The sequence below is a fragment of the Podarcis filfolensis genome (assembly GCF_964270895.1).
Source record: "Podarcis filfolensis genome assembly, chromosome: 1".
Classification (NCBI taxonomy): Eukaryota; Metazoa; Chordata; class Lepidosauria; order Squamata; family Lacertidae; genus Podarcis; species Podarcis filfolensis.
In genome coordinates, this window is record NC_139604.1 from 124624066 (window position 1) to 124644056 (window position 19991).

The window sequence follows — 19991 nt, forward strand, 5'->3', positions numbered from 1 at the left end:
ACAACAACAACAACAATTATTATTACAGTCATACCTCATGTTACATCCACTTCATGTTACGTTCTTTCAGGTTATGTCCCACGGTGACCCAGAAGTACCAGAAAGGGTTACTTCTGGCTTTTGCCGCTCACGCATGTGCAGAAACGCAAAATGACATCACGCGCATGCGCAGAAGTGGCAAATTGCAACCCGTGCGCGCGCAGATGCGCCGCCATAGGTTGCGCTCTTTTCATGTTGCGAACAGGCCTCCAGAATGGATCCCGTTCGCAACCAGAGGTACCACTGTATTATTATTGAATAAGACGTCCCTATTTTCATTGGAGAACTACTGAAGGGTATGTGGGTGCAATCATGTAGTGAGCAGAGGAACATAAGCCGAGCTTTGCTGGATCAAGCTGGTGGCCTCCTTATTCTCACACTGGCTCGTCCGATGTCTCTGTGTGCCTCCCTTATCCTCAACATAGCCCTCCCTCTCTCCTGCATACACTTGAGTCGATCTCCAAGCCTGAGTTAACCTACCTCATGCAGAGCGGGGAAGCCAGATGGGTATGAGGGACGTGCACACAGACCTCCAGCCTTGACCTCCCTGATGTCCTCCCTGATTTGCCGTTTGTGCAGCAAAGATGCTGGCAGTGCTGAAAGAAGGGAAGGAGCTAAACTGAGCCCTACTGCAAGTCCTCCATGCATGGCTGTTGCCCAAGCACCAGGGGTTGAAGCATCCAGACCTCCAAATCGTCTAGGGCTGTAGCTCAGTGGAAGAGCATCTGCCTCTCATGCAGAACGTCCCAGGTTCGATCCCTGGTGTCTCCAGGTAGGGCTTGGAGAGAGCCCTGCATGAACCCCTGGAGAACTGCTGCCAGTCAGTGTGGACTATACTGAGCTAGATGCATAGCTGTCAAGTTACAGATTTGAAAATAAGGGACCAGCAGCCTCGAAAATAAGGGATCAGCAGCCAAAATAAGGAATTTTCCAAGCACAGGTATCTTCAACTTCTGAGCCCCTCTGAGCCAAAGGCAGAAAGCCCAGCCAGTAGCCAAACAAAGCCTCAAGCAGTGGTTCCCACAGCACAGCAACCCGGCAAAGGGGATGCAGCAAGGGAAACCACCGCCACCTCTCCGCTGGGAAGCGCTGAGCAAAGGCGAGTCCCCAGGCAATGCGGCCGATTTGATGGGCACAAGGCATGCAATCTCCACCCCCCAGTTGTTCTCAGACTCCTTATTGGGTGAGCAACACAGCCAAGCAACACAGTTGGAGCCTTCCTCCTCCCTGGCCGGCAGGGAGGGAGGGAGAGGACCTGCTTCCTTTGAAACCCGGGAAATTTAAGGGACATCATCAGTAAGGGACAGCAGCGGGCCACAGCACTGGGATAAGGGACTTCCCCGCCAAATAAGGGACGGTTGACAGCTATGGCTAGATGGGCCCTATCTTCCTAATGACACTGGGTGATATTTCTATCCATTGTACCTCTTGGCTTCCAGAGTGGGTTAAGAACATAAGAATATAAGATCAGCCTCCTGAGTCAGGCCAATGGTCCATGTAGACCAGCACCCTGTTCTCACAGTGGCCAATCATGTGCCTATTTGGGAAGCTTGCAAGAAAGTGCCATTCAGATGTGCTGAGAGAGCACAGTTGCATTGACTTCCACCAATCCCACAACACCTCCTTTACCTCTCATTGTGTCTTCCTGTTTTCCTTATCTTCTCTATCCTAACATCTAGATATAAATCCCTCTTTCTTATCCTGAACGGTCCAGATGGTCCAGAATGAAGTCAATGTTTGTTTTTCTTTTTAGTGTTTATATTATTAACTTGTAAGATATGGATTGGGGACATGGGTGGCGCTGTGGGTTAAACCACAGAGCCTAGGACTTGCCGATCAGAAGGTTGGCGGTTTGAATCCCCTTGATGGGGGTGAGCTCCTGTTGCTCAGTCCCTGCTCCTGCCAACCTAGCAGTTCGAAAGCACATCAAAGTGCAAGTAGATAAATAGGTAACACACCGGCGGGAAGGTAAATGGCGTTTCCGTGCGCTGCTCTGGTTCGCCAGAAGCGGCTTAGTCATGCTGGCCACATGACCCGGAAGCTGTACGCTGGCTCCCTCGGCCAGTAAAGTGAGATGAGCACCACAACCCCAATGGTCAGGGGTCCCTTTACCTTTAAGATATGGATTTGGTTTTTTTGTATGTTGGTTTTTGTGTTTTGTGTACAGTGGTACCTCGGGTTACATATGCTTCAGGTTACAGACTCCGCTAACCCAGAAATAGTGCTTCAAGTTAAGAACTTTGCTTCAGGATGAGAACAGAAATCGTGTAGCAGCGGTGCAGCGGCAGCAGGAGGCCCCATTAGCTAAAGTGGTGCTTCAGATTAAGAACAGTTTCAGGTTAAGAACGGACCTCCAGAACGAATTAAGTATGTAACCAGAGGTACCACTGTATTGGTATTTTTTGTGTTGTTGCTGTTGTGTGGAAAATACTAATAAAATTAAATAAATAAATAAATAATAAAAGAGAGAGCACAGTTGCTGGGGCTGATGGTGGCCCTAAACACCCCAATATTCACCTGCTTCCAACCACCCCCCTGCTAACTCAAGCTGGATTCCCCACCCGCAAGTCCAGCCTCCTTGGCCCCCTCTGTTCCGAACACACATCCAGGAAGGTGGCGCATATTCTGAGCACAGGAGCGCAGCAACGTGCTGAAGCGAGCAACCGGCACAACCCCCTTTGCTTATTTATTTAGGCGCATTAGGGGTTATCCAGGGTAGACTCTGTTACAGAAGAGGAAAGAAAACAAGCCTTCATTTGCCCAGCAGGGAAGCTGTAGCCCTCAGGAGACCAGTAAGCATAGCAGCACCTCAACGCAGGAGACTGGTGGCATGGCAGCACGAATACACGGGGGGCCAGGGAGCAGGCCTGGCTTCACAGAGGAGCTGAACACTTCAGTGACCCTGGAACAGAGGACACAGGTGGGGCACAGGATGTTCTCGCAAGGCCAGGGCTGATCTGCTTAGCTCTGCATCCCCTGAACCTCTGATAGGCTTGGCACATTAGGTGCAAACATTTTAAAATCCCAGATGGCTGCTCTCTCTTTCTCTCTGCCTCTTTTTAAGAGAAAAAGGAGCCAGGGTGTGTACGGATTTACAGCAGAGAAACAGCAGGGGTGAGTGTGCTTAACCCATTTCCCTCCCATCGCTTTTCTACTGCAACTCTCCCTCTCTGCTCCTGAGACTCCTTCCCCATAGTAGGAAATGTAAACGGAGGTTTCCCTTGAAGCACATTTTGTTTTATGAATTGCAATAGGCAAAGAGAGTTACTGCACGTGATTCTTCCATCCCAAAAGGTTTGGTGTTAGCAGAAGACATTTTGCTGCCCAAAGCAGTGCCTCCCGCCACTCCAGTTTTTAAAAGCATTGCCACTCCCATGAGCTTCCAAGCAAATCCTTTACACTAATGCCAGGGAGCCAATGTGGGGCCCTTCAGATGTTTCGGACTACAAATCCCATCTGCCCCAACAAACATTACCAGCGGTCAGGGATGATGGAAGTTGTAGTTCAGAAACATCTGGAGGGCCAAAGGTTCCTGATCCCTGCCTTATGTTCTTGCGTTCTTCGCTCATGTCTTTTTTTGGGCACCAGCTGAAGATGTTCTGTTTAAATGAAACCTTGGCTGGATCTGGTTTAGGGCTACATCCATTTTTGGTTATCAGGCCTGCTGGCTTGGGCCCGGGACTGTGAGTGCCCAGGGCCATGCACACTATGGGTACAAGGGTGTCTGACATCAGCACACCTGATGTCGGCACCCCCTGTGGTGTGCTGATGTCACACACACATGCCAGCAGGCATGCAACGGCCCGGGCACATTTTTGAGAGGGGCAGAGACATCACCTTGCCAACAAAGGTCCGTATAGTTAAAGCTATGGTTTTCCCAGTAGTGATGTATGGAAGTGAAAGCTGGACCATAAAGAAGGCTGATCGCCGAAGAATTGATGCTTTTAAATTATGGTGTTGGAGGAGACTCTTGAGAACATCAAATCAGCCCTGAGTGCTCACTGGACGGACAGATCGTGAAGCTGGAGCTCAAGTACTTTGGCTAGCTCATGAGAAGAGAAGACTCCCTGGAAAAGACCCTGATGTTGGGAAAGATGGAGGGCACAAGGAGAAGGGGACAACAGAGGACGAGATGGTTGGACAGTGTTCTCAAAGCTACCAGCATGAGTTTGACCAAACTGGGGGAGGCAGTGGATGACAGGAGTGCCTGGTGTGCTCTGGTCCATGGGGTCACGAAGAGTCGGACATGAATAAACGACTAAACAACAACAACAGTGACCAGGCACACACTCCCACAGGCTCCTTCATTGGAGCCAAGCTCCTCACGCCCAGTGGCAGCTCTGCTCTCAGGTCAGGGCTTTTGCTGCAGTGGAGAAACATGACTTCCCTTCTGACTAAGAGGAGTGGCAGAGGCAACCATGCCATTTTGCAAAATTAAGCATTCATTCTTCAGGTACCCTTCCATCATTTTATTCCTTGCATGGTTCATTTCCCGTCTCCATCCCGCTTCCATTCTAAGGCCAACACAGCAGCCAATCAGCAGGCAGCCATCCAGGAAGTGGTCTGGAACGAACGGGCTTGTATGTTTCAGGCCGAGGTTTCATCCTCCTGCAGGATGCTTTCTGCAGAGTCTATCCAAGGAGGGAAGAGGAATGGAATGTGTGATGACAGCAGCCTGCAGAGAGGCTGTCGGCAGCCATCTAAGTCAAAGGCTGTCATGAGAGCCGTGGGTCTCTGGCCTTCCCGATGAGCTAAAGCTGGTATTCAAAAATGGGAGCCCCAGTAGAGGGGATATTTTCAGAGGGTGCGTCTTGATAAATGCACACAAGCTGGATTGAGCCAGAGGAGGACATGAGCCCTGTTGAATCAGGCCAATGGCTTTTCAAGTCTGACATCTTGGGCAGCCAGATGTTAGTGCAATAGACCTCTCTTGCTGCTGCTTCCCAGCCAGTGGTTTTCAGAGACAGGCTGTGTCCGATCATGGAAGTAGGATATAAAGTAGCAGCTGTTGACAGCCTTATTCTCCATGAATTTGTCTAATCACCCTTTAAAGGACTGCTGTAAAGCATCTGCTGGAGGAGACTCTTTAGAGTCCCATGGACTGCAAGAAGATCAAGCCTATCCATTATTAAGGAAATCAGCCCTGAGTGCTCACTGGAAGGACAGATTCTGAAGCTGAGGCTCCAGTACTTTGGCCACCTCATGAGAAGAGAAGACTCCCTGGAAAAGACCCTGATGTTGGGAAAGATGGAGGGCACAAGGAGAAGGGGACGACAGAAGACGAGATGCTTGGACAGTGTTCTCGAAGCTACTAACATGAGTTTGACTAAACTGCGGGAGGCAGTGGAAGACAAGAGTGCCTGGTGCGCTCTGGTCCATGGGGTCACGAAGAGTCGGACACGACTAAATGACTAAACAACAAAAAGCATCTCCAAATGCAGTGGTAGAGCCAAACTGGTGCTCCTGCTGGTTCCTTTACAATCCCCCCCCCTGGTGCATCTCTCCTCCCTCCTCCTGGAAAGCAACAGCAACCTACCTGCTGGGAAGCTGAAGCTGGCACAGCGAACCCACCTCATTTGGCAAGCTACTTCCAGAATTCCTGGGTGCCTTCGGTCTTCAGCTCAAAGCAAACCTTCTCTTCTCCTGATTGCCTGTTTTCAGATTATAGATATCGATATGCTCCTTCTCCTCTAAAGGAAGCCAAAAGACCTAAGTTTTTACAATGTAATAGGAGTCTGCTGGATCAGGCTCATGGCCCGTGTAGTCCAGCATCCTGTTCTCACAGTGGCCAACCAGAAACCCCCAAGCAGGGCCAGAGCACAAGGCATTCTCCTCTCCTGTGGTTTCCAGAAACTCATATTCAGAAACATTACCTCCTCCAGCTGTGGAGGAAGATCATAGCCATCATGGCTAATAGTCACAGAGCCTTCTCCTCCATGCCCACCCCCCCCAATTCTCTTTTAAAGATGTCCAAGTTGGTAGCCATCACTGCCACCAGTCATTAAACTAAAGTAGAGGCAAAGTTAAGTCCAGTCAAAGGAGACTATGGGGTTGCGGAGCTCATCTCGCTTTTTAGGCCGAGGGAGCTGGCGTTTGTCCACAGACAGCTTTCCGGGTCATGTGGCCAGCAGGACTAAACCGCTTCTGGAACAGAGCAGAGCAGAGCAGAGCAGAACAGAACAGAACAGAACAGAACAGAACAGAACAGAACAGAACACCGTGATGGAAACCAGAGCATGCGGAAACGCCGTTTACCTTCCTGCCACAGTGCTACCTATTTATCTACTTGCACTGGTGTGATTTCGAACTTCGAGGTTGGCAGGAGCTGGGACAGAACAATGGGAGCTCACTCCATCACGGGGATTCGAACCAACAACCTTCTGAACAGCAAGCCCAAGAGGCTCAGTGGTTTAGACCACAGCGCGAAGAAGGACTCTTGTTTTATCTGTCCACAGGGCTCCTGCATTCAGCTTCATTGCGTGTCCACGAGATCTGGGGTTATGAGAGCTGGAGAAAAACCTTTCCTCTAGCCACTTTCTCCATGCCAAGAATAATTTCACAAACTCCTGCCATGTCTCCTCCTACCCACCTCTGAACATAGAAGCCCCAAACATTGCAACCCTTCCCCACCCCTCTCTCCCTGGAACGTCTCGCTGTTCCCAAAGCTGGGCAACTGTTTCCTCCCCATCCTCCTGGTGATTGTGGGGTATTTATGAAATACCAGGAGAAAGTTAATTAAAGGAGTCAGCCACTGGCACATGGTGGACGTACCAAGCACACGCCAAAAGGTAAAGGAGGCCCAATGGGAGCTTGCGTCTTGTAATCCCGCTGAAATGAGATAACTATCCTCCCTGTTCGCTTAGCTTCATTCTTCTTCTCTCGCACACAAGCTGCCACTACAGGGCATTCCTCCCTGGGCAAGCGTGCCTGGTCTGGTCTCGCCCAGGAAGCAGTGGGGCAGAGCTGTTCTTTTCTGGAATGCTAACCAGTCTGCCTGATAGATGTGCACAATTCCCTTGAGCTCTTACCTGTTGCCATACCTCCATGAAGAGATCTTATCTCCTTTATTATAGCCAGCATTCACTCTTGCGAGTGGTATTCGGGCATGCAGCAGGGTTTCAAGCAGAGAGAAAGGGCTTGTTATTTCTCTCTTTTTAAAGGGGTGGGGAATAGCCCTGTTATATATTCTTTCTTGTATTTCTTTTTACCAGTCCTATTTTGTGCAAAAAGAAGGGGAAAGCTCTTGGAACAGGAGTTCCAGCTCCTTAGATTCTTCTCGTCTTCCCTTCCCACTTGGTTCTGGGAGGGAGCTAGAAAAGGCTGAAAAGGCGCCTTCCCAATGTTTGGTGAGAAAAAGCAAAAACGCCTCAAGAGCTAAAGGCTGGTTCGTTTTAATTAAACTTTCTCCCAGTAGCTCAGAAATATTCCATGTCAGCAGAAGACACACTGACAATTTCTATATACGAAGGAGGCCCCCTGTTGATATTAGGTAAAGGGACCCCTGACCATTAGGTCCAGTCCTGACCGACTCTGGGGTTGCAGCGGTCATCTTGTTTTATTGGCCGAGGGAACCGGCGTACAGCTTCCGGATCATGTGGCCAGCATGACTAAGCCACTTCTGGCGAACCAGAGCAGCGCACGGAAACGCCGTTTACCTTCCCGCTGGAGCGGTACCTATTTATCTACTTGCACTTCATGCTTTCAAACTGCTGGGTTGGCAGGAGCAGGGACCGAGCAACAGGAGCTCACCCTGTCGTGGGGATTCGAACCACCGACCTTCTGATTGGCAAGTCCTAGGCTCTGTGGTTTAACCCACAGCGCCACCCATGTCCCTTAGCCTGTTGATATCCCTTCACTGCAAAACACCCACACAAAATCATGCTGCATCAATGAGGGAAGGAGCTGTCAATTTTGATGCTCTCCGTTTCTGACGTTTCCTATCTTCAATTCTGTTCTCCAAATTTCAGAAAGCGAAATTACATTCAGAAAGCGAATATTCAGAAATTTGCTTTCAGAGAAAGTGAATTAGGTTGGTTCACCTTTAAATGGAAACTGAATCCTAATTTTCACCCATTCCTCTTTGCCTCTTCTTGTAGGGGCAACTGTCAAAGGCACATTGAAGTACTATCGGAACAATGCTTCTTGTGATCCTGGGCATCTTTGGAAGAAATCCATTATTTTCAGGAATGTGTGTCCTTCCAAGGTATGTCCCCGATCTTGGCTCTCAATGGCACAGAGGATGCCCATATTCCTTCAAGTACTTAAAAGCACACAAACACATCAAAGAGTTGAAAGTGCTCCAGATGAGTGGAAGAAAAGAAATGCATTGTTTTTCATTGCGACAACTATGCTTGGGTCAGGCTTGGTGCATTTGCCTCCTATGGGATAAAGGGAAGAAGAGGCTGCCATTTTGCCAGGGGAGAGTCATTTCAGATCTAGGTCCAGTTACCCACAATGATCAACATGTCCCCACTAGGCCAATGGCTGAGGCATTTTTTAAAAAAAGTATTGGAAAGGATTGTGTTCTGATCCATCAGTTCCTATCCACCCTTTAGCTCATGTAGACCTTTAAAGAAAACAACCATTCCAGTGTCCTATCGTTCAGCCTGGACACTGAGGTCCACCTCCAAGGGTCTTCGGGCGGTTCCTTCATTGCGAAACGTGAAGCTACAGGAACCAGGCAGAGGGCCTTCTAAGAAGTGGCACTCTCCCTGTGAAACGCCCTCCCACCAGATGTCAAGGAAACAAACAACTATATGACTTTTAGAAGACATCTGAAGCCCTGTATAGGGAAGGTTTTTTTTTTTTTAATGTTCGGTGTTTTATTGTGTTTTTAATATTCTGTTGGGAGCTGCCCAGAGTGGCTGGGGAAATCTGGTCAGATGGGTGGCATATGAATAATAACCTTCTTATTCAGCACCCTCCCTCCCCTAGGAGTGAAATTGAACAGGCCAAAGCTTCGTTGCAAACCAGCTTGTGTTTTTCAGAGCTCTATGAAATTTGTCTGGATCTATATAACCTTATGGGACGCGGGTGGCGCTGTGGATTGCCAATCAGAAGGTCGGCGGTTCGAATCCCCGCAATGGGGTGAGCTCCCGTTGCTCGGTCCCTGCTCCTGCCCACCTAGCAGTTCGAAAGCACGTCAAAGTGCAAGTAGCTAAATAGGTACCGCTCCAGCGGGAAGGTAAACGGCATTTCCGTGTGCTGCTCTGGTTTGCCAGAAGAAGCGGCTTAGTCATGCTGGCCAGATGACCCGGAAGCTGTACGCCGGCTCCCTCGGGCAATAAAGCGAGATGAGCGCCGCAACCCCAGAGTTGGTCACTTATATAACCTTACAAAGCAACCGGTTATCTTGGTTGATGTCACTTTTAGAATTAAGCAAGCAATGGGTATCGGACCATCGCATCTCCCCGTCAGAAAGTTCATAAGAACATGAAAACATAAGAATCTGCTGGATCAGGTCAATGGCTCATCCTGTTCTCATAGTGACCGACCAGACGCCTGTGGGAAACCCTCAGGCAGAGTCTGAGCAGGAGAGCCCTCTCACCGCCTGTGATATCCAGAACCTGGCATTGAGGAGGAGGAGGAGGAAAGGAGTAGTAGTAGTAGTAGTTTGGATTTGATATCCTGCTTTATCACTACCCGAAGGAGTCTCAAAGCGGCTAACAACCTCCTTTCCCTTCCTCCCCCACAACAAACACTCGGTGAGGTGAGTGAGGCTGAGAGACTTCAGAGAAGTGTGACTGGCCCAAGGTCACCCAGCAGCTGCATGTGGAGGAGCGGGGAAGCGAACCTGCTTCACCAGATTACGAGTCTGCTGCTCTTAACCACTACACCACATCGGCCTCTGACAGTGGAGGCAGAGCATAGCCACCCTCTACACTTCTCCTCCATGAAACCTTCCAATCCTCTTTTAAAGGCATCCAAGTTGGGGGCCATCACTGCCTCCCGGGGTGAGCAAGTTCCGCAGTTCAACAATGCTGCGTGAAGAAATATCCCCCGTTCTTAAGTGGCAGGTTTTCGTTCTGCCTCCTCTCTCCCTTCGTAGGCCCTCTATTGCATTTGTGTGATGATATTACAGATAGTTCGGGGGGACGTTCCGCTGGGGCAATGGTCCTGGGTGCATTTTTCGGGGAGGGCTGTGACGCTGCCTTGACAGCCCTGTTTGGCGAGGTTGGGATCGAAGGGCGCATGTCTGTTGTGTCCTTCTCACCCTGCCCTGCCAGGCCCGAGCCAATTCCCAGCCTTGCAAAGAATCTGGGGGCTGGCACCGCTCTGGGGGCATTGGCGGCAAGGGCAGGGCTCGTGCGGCAGGCTCCGTTCACCCTCCACACCCCACTCCCCTGGTGTGTGCACCTGCCCCGGGCACCGGCAAACCACGCTACGCCACTGGTGGCATGGAAGCGCCACAATGAAGTCACTTTAGAAAAAAAAGTATACTGGTTATATAGGCCTCCTCCAGCGAGGCTAGGTATGGGGGCGTGCTTTTTGTTACGCAGAATCCTTTTCTTGTATACCTAGCACAAAATCCATCCGCTTTCTTTGTGGGTTAAGCAACCTGCTGGAAGGGTGGGCCTCCCCCTCCACTCTAGGTTTCTTTTAGATATTAAAGCTATTGTAAGCTAAATATTTCACACTCCGTTCCAAAGGCAGACTTAGACAGGGAGCAGGATATGCTGTGGGGTATCTCCACGGCCACACTCTGCAGAGTTGCCTTCCCAGTTCCTTTCCAAGGGATGATCTTGGCAGCAGATCATACAGTTTGATGTAAACTGTGTCCATTGTTAACTTGGCCTAACATTCTTCGTGGCTGGAACAACATTCCCCCCCCCCCAGCGCCTTGAGCCGAATTGTTGCTGAATCCCCTGAAGTCTTGTCGGCTATTTTTATTTAGCTATTCTTCCCACACCACTCTTTTTTCATATTCACCGAAACAAAATAAAGGGTTTTCCTTTCTCAACCTAGCTTTGGACTGAGGCAAAATGAAAAGGCTGTTTAATGTCTAGTAGAGCCGATTGTGATAAAAGGATTCGTTTTTGTTGTTGTTACGCTTAGAAATAATTCAGAGTAACCGGCTGGATTTCCTGGATGCCCGGAAAAGTAAGTCCAGACTCTTGCATTGTTTGCAGATTGATATCTGGAGTACGGCGATATTTTCCCCCGACACTCCGAGAGGCCAGCAGACATGTTAGATTGTGCATGCATAGTTATAGAAGGCCAACAGGTGAATGTTGGATTCTAAATGCAGTCCTCAAAAGAGGAAAGGAAGATGCCCTAAACTAATTTGGCAAAATATACCCAATCATGATGGATGCGATCCCACTTCTAAGCATTTGGACATGATTTCCTCAGGGGCAGCCATTCAAAAAAGGAACAGCCCACCATAGTAATTGGATGTGGACTCAACACTGGAAAAAAGGGATGCGGGTGGCGCTGTGGGTTAAACCACGGAGCCTAGGACTTGCCGATCAGAAGGTCAGCGGTTCGAATCCCCGCTACGGGGTGAGCTCTTGTTGCTTGGTCCCTGCTCCTGCCAACCTAGCAGTTCGAAAGCACGTCAAAGAGCAAGTAGATAAGTAGGTACCGCTCTGGCGGGAAGGTAAGCGGCATTTCCGTGCGCTGCTCTGGTTCACCAGAAGTGGCTTAGTCGTGCTGGCCACATGACCCAGAAGCTGTACGCCGGCTCCCTCAGCCAATAAAGCGAGATGAGCGCCGCAACCCCAGAGTCGGCCACCACTGGACCTAACTGTCAGGGGTCCCTTTACCTTTACCTTACAACACTGTAAGGTTAAGGTAGCCTATTCTGTTTGCCCTTCAGCTTGAAAATGCTCTGCCCTTTTCAGAGGTCCTCTTCAATTCCCGCTGCCCGCTCTGCTGGGACTCGTTTTCCTCCACCAGCACTAATCCATAATAAATGAAGAGAAGTTTAATCGGTTGTAAAGTGGAGCCTCCTAAAAGCTTAATGGGGATGGTTTTGTGGGGAACTGAGCATCGTCATTTGTAATCTTGCTCCACACACACACACACACACACACACACACACACACACACGGGTTCCGTTCCAAGGGTTCCATGTATATGCAAAAATGCATACACTAGAACCGCGCCCCTCATATGAGCATCGTTCTGCAGCTGGTGCTCCAAGTGGTCCTGGACCCCCAAGCAAGGCCTGCTCAGTACATGGGCTCTGGGATGCTCTTGGGAGATTTCGCAGAGCCCTCCAAATTCCCATGAGATCTCGCGTAACCATTCCCAGGCTTCAAGAGCCGGTGTGCTGAGTGGGCCTTGCCAGGTAAGCGAGGCAGAGTGCTTAAAAACTTTTACCACACTGGGAAAACCCAGAGCAAAAAGGAGCTCTTAAGCTTTCTGCCTCGTGTGCATTTTAATTGGTGCAATTTCAGACGGTTGGACTTCAACTGCACAAGTTAAACGAGCGTTAAGATGCTATCATATTCATATGCATGCGCACATGCAATATCTACAACTTGAGCTGGTGAACACTTCATCCCATCCGAACTGCTGAGTCAGTTCCTCAAAACTTACCGAGTGGGTATGTTTGCAAATTCCATACTGTTTTACTAAATATATCAGGGGCAGCAAGTGCTATGATCTCCAGATGTCGATGGATTCCAAACCCATCGTCCCCATGGCCAATGGATGGGGATGATGGGAGTTGTATTTCAGCACGTCATTGGCTGCCCCTGCAACATAGCAATGGAAAGGTTGCTTCTGTGGATTAACGTCCTCAGGAGCCCACCCTGAGGTCCACCTGCAGCTCCTTTGTCCTGCCCTCAGCTAGAAGGAAGTCTGCAACTGAAATCAGAATCACCAATAGGAGCTAGAAGAGATTGCTCTCCATAAAATATGCACCTAATTGTGCTGTGCCTGGGTCAAGGCCAGCTCAAGACATTCTGCTACTCAATAAGTTTCAACCACTCTGCATTGCCCAGGCAATCCCAGAATGGGGATGGGGGGGGGGCAGGGATACCACCCACTTTGCATTTAAAGGGAAGTTACCTAATCCTCACTTTCCAGAGCAAGATGTAAACTGTAGTGTCCTTCAAAAAAACCACACTTCTCAGATTTTGCAATGCAGTTCTCCAGCCAAGTATTGTGCACAAATACACACACATACACTGCAGAAAAGTGTCTATAAAATGCATATATTAGTGAAAATAATATAACAAATGCATTATGTTAGGGGAAATTGCATTGCAAAGATTGTGTTGGTTATATACATGCAATTTTGCTTATTAATAGAAATTCTCATGAAAATGCTTAATTTTTTTTGAAATTCCTTTTTTAATAAATGTAGAAATGCAGCCCCCTCCCTCCACGAAGTAATCCAATCCTCTTTTAAAGGCATCTAGGTTGGTGGCCATGACTGTCTCCTTTGATAGCAAGTTTCATAGCTTTAAATATGTACTGCATTAAGGAGTTTCTTTTATCTGCCCCAAATCTTCCAACATTCAGCTTCACAGGATGTCCCCTGTTCTGGTGTTTGGAGGGAGAAAAACCTTTCTCTATTCACTTTCTCCATGCCACGTATCATTTTAGGAACTTCTATCATGTCAGCTTTTACTCACATTTTCTATAAACCATGATGTCCCAAATGCTGCAACCTTCCTCCATAGGGGAGTCTCTCTCCATCCTCTGGATCACTTCGTTTGCCCTTTTCCAAACCTTCTCCAACTCTGCCAGATCCCCAAACAGCCCAAGGGGGCTGAATCAGAGGCACTTAAGGTGGTATAGCTACCTTCCCAAACTTGGGTCCCCAGCTGTTTTCAGACTACAATTCCCATCATCGCTGACCACTGGTCCTGCTAGCTAGGCATGATGGGAGTTGTAGTCCAAAAACAACTGGAGACCCTGCTTTACACCACACCACTGCTCTAGTGCAGGACTTTACACTTATCTGAAGCTCCCTCTTCTTATACGTGACACTGAAGTAATGTGCTCTTTTGCCAACTGACCTGCCACCCCATCAACCTCTCCCTGGCTCAGCTAAAAAAATGATGCGCACCAGGGATTAATACGGTCACCCACATGCTATTAAGGCCATCTTCCAGAAGGAGTGGATCTAGGAGAAGATCCTTCTCCAACTACCACTCCTTGATAGATCCCAAGTAAACCACTGAGAAGGCAGCATCTTTGAAGAGCACGTCATTGTACCCGGGGTAGGGAACTTGTGGTATTCTAGATGTCTGGGGTCTCTCTAGCCTCTCTCAGCCCCAGCAAGCATGGAAAGCAGTCATGAATGATGTGACCTGTAGTTCAACATCTGGAAGACCAGATGTCTCCATGTTTGGTGACCAATTGCTAATTTCAACATGTAAGTCATTCCTCCCTTAAGGCAAAAAAATTTGTGCCTTTGGCATCTGTACACAGCACACAGGTCCAAATAATCATGTATGGTCTGCAGCAATGGCCTGGGAAGTTACATCCTAAAGCAGAAGGGGCAGAAGCCAGAGATTATCCTCTCTCTGTGTGTGCTTAACTGACAATGTCTACATAGGACCTTTGCTATTACTTGCCTGTTGCCTCCTATGCTTCTCTTCTTTCTGGCCTACTTGCATGCCTTTGCACTCTACCGTTCCTGGCCCAGATTCCACCCTAAACTCAAATCTTGCCAGGACTTGCCTGCAAAATGCCAAGAGAGAGGGAGAAAAGGAAGTGGCTGCTTGCAAGCTGCAACAGAAAAATCCATTTTGTATCCAGAATACAACCCTAAAAGCCCAGTCCAATGATTCTGCAAAGGGTTGGACCCTGCTGGCTTTTGAAGAGTGTTCACAGGATTCCTCTATTAGGAAACGGATCTCCAGGCCCACAGCACAGAAGCTAGAGACCCACTGAAGGTGGGGGGTGGAATGGGGGAAGACATGGACATCCAAGAGGTTCACAACACCCCAAGAATCCTCTTATAAAAGCAGGCCAGCTCCCTCAGATTCATTCTGCAGCAGGAGAGTCTCACTCAAGTATTATTTGATCTCCCGAGGGTTAATTATCCTGGTTGGTGATAGAACACAAACAAACACAGAAAACGGCAAATGGCCAAAAGAACTACAGGCTGCATAAATTGGTGCTGGAACATCAGAGGCGTTTGGTGAGTGAAAGGGGTTGCAATAATAATAATAATAATAATAATAATAATAATAATAATAATAATAATGGCAGTGCCAGCCCAAAGTTCTGCATGATCAGATTAGGAGGTGCAGATTGAATTCCCCTCCTTCAGAATCCACTGTTGACACACTTTGGGTGGATTAAGTAAAGAACAGTTTCCCCCCTCAAGTGATTTGCAGTTACAAGCGCCTGTGCATCCGAGTCTTTTTGGGACTGAGCATTTGAATTGAGTTGCTATTATCACGGTCAGCTTGACATCTTGCCTTCCAAATCTGAACGACCACAAGGTCCAAGGAACTAGGAAAGCAGAAAGCATTGGAGAAGCAGTTTGAAATGTTACACCAGTGAAACCATTTTACTAGGTTTTGGAAGGCAGTGGCACTGCTATACAAGGGCAACAATTGATGTTTTTTTTTTAAAAAAGGTTCCCATTCAAAGTTGCATTAGATTTTTTTTTTGGGGGGGTAGAGTAATAACCAATGAGAAGGGAGATATTGGGATGATAGTCCCAAAACCATTTTGAACATTTAAAGAGCCAAGTAAGGGGGAACAAAAGTGTCAACTGGCAACATTTGTTATAAAATGCTTTAATAAATAGTTTTCTTCCGAAAGCTATCGAAGAACATGTAAAACAAAATGTACTGCACAGAAGTTCCTGCAAATTCCCGCATTCATGTACTGTATAAAATAAAAGTGGATTCAAAAAAACATTCAGGGTTACATTGAGTGGCCAAAACGTTGAGAGAGAAACATCAATTTTCTTTGCAATGATAGGATAGCTAAGTAACGTAGGGTTAAGTTTTCCCAGTAATTAAAATAAAGATATAGCTCATTTCTTTAATAATAAAGCTTTTTTTTCTTTTTTTTAAAAAAATCATTAACAACCACCCCACAAATAATGCACAAGCCTTCCGTTATGAATAACCATTTCTTGCAAGGCATTCCACCTTCTGAGACGGAACCAGGCATTTTGACAAATGCTGTGCCATGACCCCAGTTGGAGACATCTTGGCAGGACTGGCCAGGAGAGGAGGAGGAATGGGATGGGAGGGCAGAACTGGGGTTCCCAGGGAGGCGCTGGTCTAGGAGTTGGGGAGAAGAGCAGGCTAGGAGAGAGGAGGCCTTGCCTTGGTGACAGCAGATAACCCTGGCTGTCACAGGGAACAGTCTGACTTGCCTCCCGCTGCTGTCTCTTGTCAGGGAAGCACTGCCTGCCTCCAGGGAGAGGGCTGAGACGAGAAGGGACAGCGAGCTGGCCACGCCAGCTGTGTCACTGAGGACACGGCAACATCTGCAGCAGCAGACTCAGCCTTCTTGCAGGAGTCCCCAATTGCTTGCCCAGACCCAAGGCTTGTGAAAACAACCGCGTGGATGACTGGCCCGGTCTCCTAAAGCGGAGCCTAGGGTGTGGTTCAAGTGTTGCGGCCTATTAGCTTACACCTAGCCACGCGGCTTAGAGCTCTGCAGAGCGCACTACGGAGCCGCCGGGGTCTGCCTGTCTCCTCCCACTCAGCCGCCCTACAGCTGGGGGAAGGCAACGGGAGGACCATTTGGGGAATGCGGAGCCTGCGGGCGCCCAAGCCACCGTGTCTCTCCCAAGAGAGACGCGTGGCTCCTGGCCCAGAAATGGAAGCAACAAGAACTCCCCACATTGGAAGATTGGCAAGTAAAGATGGTCGAATACGTGGAGCTGGCGAAGCTGACAGCGAAGATTCGGAATCGCTGTGATGATTTGTTCCAAAAGGACTGGGGCAAATTTATACTCTATATGAAAAAAAAATTGTTGAACACGTTTGTAGGTTTAAGTTGAAATGTTTGGTAATGGGAAATTAAGGAGCTGATTTGCTTATAAGTAGGTGATTGTTAAAAGATTGATTTAAGGTAAAAAAGTGAATTTAGGAATGTGGAGAAATTGGTTATGAGATATGGAAGTTTGTTAGAGGGAAGGAAGGAGGTCGGTGCTTTATTTAAGCAAAGTTGTAAGTTATTTTTTGATACTGAAATGTAATAAAATATGGAAAACTTAATAAAAATTATATTAAAAAAAGAGAGATGCGTGGCTTGGGCGCGCTGCAGGCCCCACGGCGAGTGCCACCTGGCATTTTGTCACCCCTCCCTCAGTGGTGACACACCTACTGCATCCTCCTTCCTCTGCCCCTGCTCTGCAGTGACTTCTGAATCACGCAACCTGATCTATGCTCGGGCGCTGCAGTGAATTCTGGAACAAAGCCTTTAACAATAACCAAGCCAGGAGTCCATGTTAGTGGAAGCCTGGGCATCATGGGGTGAAGAAGAGCAGTCCCCCGGACATCTAATACACAAAAGGTGTGGCACGATGTGCTACAAGTTTCCCAACCCCCACTAGTAGCAGCCAATGAAGTAGAGCAGAGGCAGGGAAACTCAGCGCGGTGGGGGCATTGTCATGTCAAAACATTCCGAATCGCTAGTTGGTATCAAAGGAAAGAGGGAGACAAAAGAGGTGCCAGGACTGCTCTTTTGGTGTCAGAGGTGGGATCTGCCAAAATGCCTGGCTCCAATCTGAGTTTGCCAGCCTTGTTCCACAGAGGTGAATAAGCAAAACAGAAACAAGAAATGAGAAAAAAAAAATATTGTTCCCTTCATTAGGCCTGTATTTTTAAAAAAAATAAAATGCAAAAAAGCAATACCACATGTAAGACATTCACGAAAGAAAGAAAAATATTGCCCTGTTTTTATACTGTACAGTATACTTACTCTGCGTTCTTGAGATGGGAGGAAACAGTCTGGATCTATTTACATGTGAAATGATGGTGATACATTGGAAAAGTACAAAAAAAAAAGTGATCAACAGATTCCCAACATTGATTGCATTAACATCACTTCCTAATATGGACATAATACCAAAATAAGTTTTATTTGTATTCTTTTTTCATTTTTTTTTAGAAACTGCCATAAAACTTCCCTTTCTGTGACATAAATTAAAAAGGAATGACGTTTAAAAAAAAAGACCAAAAATATTTTAAGTTATTAACTCAAATATACAGAAATGATTCATTTAAATATGTACATATTTACAAAAACACACTCTCGTAATCTGAAAATAAACTGTTGTCAGTCTTGAGAATACCAAATATGGTATCCTCTTATGGTAAACTTAGATGGGCATGGCAGTCTTTGACAGTTGCTATAGAAAAAGGAAGTTGAAATTTCAAGGCACTTGACGCGTGCTTCAATACTGCAATCCTAAGGTAATTAAAACAAATTTACATAGTCAAATTAAAAAGGCCACTTTTTCCAACCACAGTTTGAAAGATCTCTATAGGATTTTTTTGTTCCAAAAAAATAAGGCATTTTTTTTTTGGGTGGGGGGAAACTTGCAGAACCTAAGCGCAGGGAGTGGTTTCTAAGTATGGATTCAAAAGAACAGTTCATGTGAGGTTTTTTTTTTTACCCCTTAAGTCCAGTAACTTCCTCAACCAGGAGGTTTTTAAGCTACTGTTACAACAGGTAAAAAGAAACACGTTCTGTAAACAGTGTAGAGTCTTGGGTGATAAACTTTTATGAAATCGAAAATACAAACTTCCCTCCTCTGCCAACACAGCAAGTGTTCTCCACGTAAAGTTTACAAAAATAGCAACTATCAAAGATTACTCTATCATCTGACAGTCATTGAATAATTTATACAAGGCTAAAAGAAACAAAATAAAGTTTTTATCATTTTAACTTTTTTTTATTCAAAATAAAGTAACTATGAACATTTGACTCCAGACAATTAAGTCCTTGGTGCAAAGCGGAGACGCCAATTTCTCCAACTCTGTTCAACGTTGACAGCGCGGATATGGTCCGAACAAAGATTTAGTCTCTTCCGCCTTCAAGGTTTGCTGTGTTCACATTTTTTACAGATCTGTTGTCCATTTTGGTTGTCTGAAGAGATTTCTTAATAGGACTATTCTCTAAGGAGTCCATTGCCTTCGCTGACAAAGGCTTAGAGTGTTTGTGAGAGAGGAATTTGTCCATTTCCATGACCTCTCTCTCTTCCTCTTCCTCCTCCTCCTCATACTCTGTGTACTCCTCTACTCCATCGTAAGTTCTTTTTTGAGGAGCTATAAAATTTTTGGGTTCATAATGAATGCCTTTGCGGTTGCAAGGTCTCTCAATAGGATTCCATATGGGATTTAGAGGCGCCCATTGGTTATTTGCAGCCTCTTCTATGGATGGGCGATTTCTCTCTCTTTCTTTTCTTCTCTTTCGCGTCCACCACACACAGATAATTATACAGGTTAACCACACAATGCTAAAAACTACACAAAGGATTGGAACCAGGTAATCTAGAAAACACAAGCCAAACACACAGCTTAGTGAGCAACTGCTAAGCAAGACAGAATTGAAGGCATGTGCAAATAAAGTCTCCAAGAGGCGTGATAAATACTGCTCCAAGGGGACATTAACAATCTAGCTGTTGTTCAACTGAAGTCTCATTCCACACTTCCTCTTGTCCTGCTGCTTTCTCCTGGGGGAAACCACTCTTTAACGCTCAATTGGAGCAAAAAAATATGGCAATTTGGGTTTTCTCTGGATTGACTGTTTGCTCTGATTCAGAGCAGGTTTTCCCTGAGAAAGAAGCAGACCAAGGGGGAAACTGCTCGGATCTGGACCCATGCTTTCGAAGCACAGGACGAATAGGAGTGTGGACGATCCCTGAGGTTTTTGGTTTTTTCTTTAAGTTTTGCCCATTTTGGTCCTCCAAGAGCATTGTGTGGAAAGCAGAAAGCAACAACGCAAACCCCTTGTCCCTACAGCTGTCCCATGTGGAACTTGCTTCCACGTAAAGCGCCTGCCTCAGTTTACTA

The 19991-nt window shown here is 47.2% G+C and overlaps 1 protein-coding gene across 6 annotated transcripts in view; it reads right to left on the reverse strand.

The window, feature by feature from the left end:
• Positions 1-15733: 15733 nt before the first annotated feature.
• Positions 15734-19991, reverse strand: part of JAG2 (jagged canonical Notch ligand 2) — an 89525-nt gene continuing 85267 nt past the window's right edge. For 5 of the 6 annotated variants that reach the window (XM_083610846.1, XM_083610845.1, XM_083610847.1 and 2 more), the window contains one exon: positions 15734-19469. In XM_083610846.1, coding sequence (XP_083466972.1) covers positions 18997-19469 — 473 coding nt within the window. In that variant the 3' untranslated portion in view covers positions 15734-18996. Of the gene's footprint in view, positions 19976-19991 lie in introns of all 6 variants that reach the window. The other variant, XR_014547233.1, reaches the window with a different exon arrangement.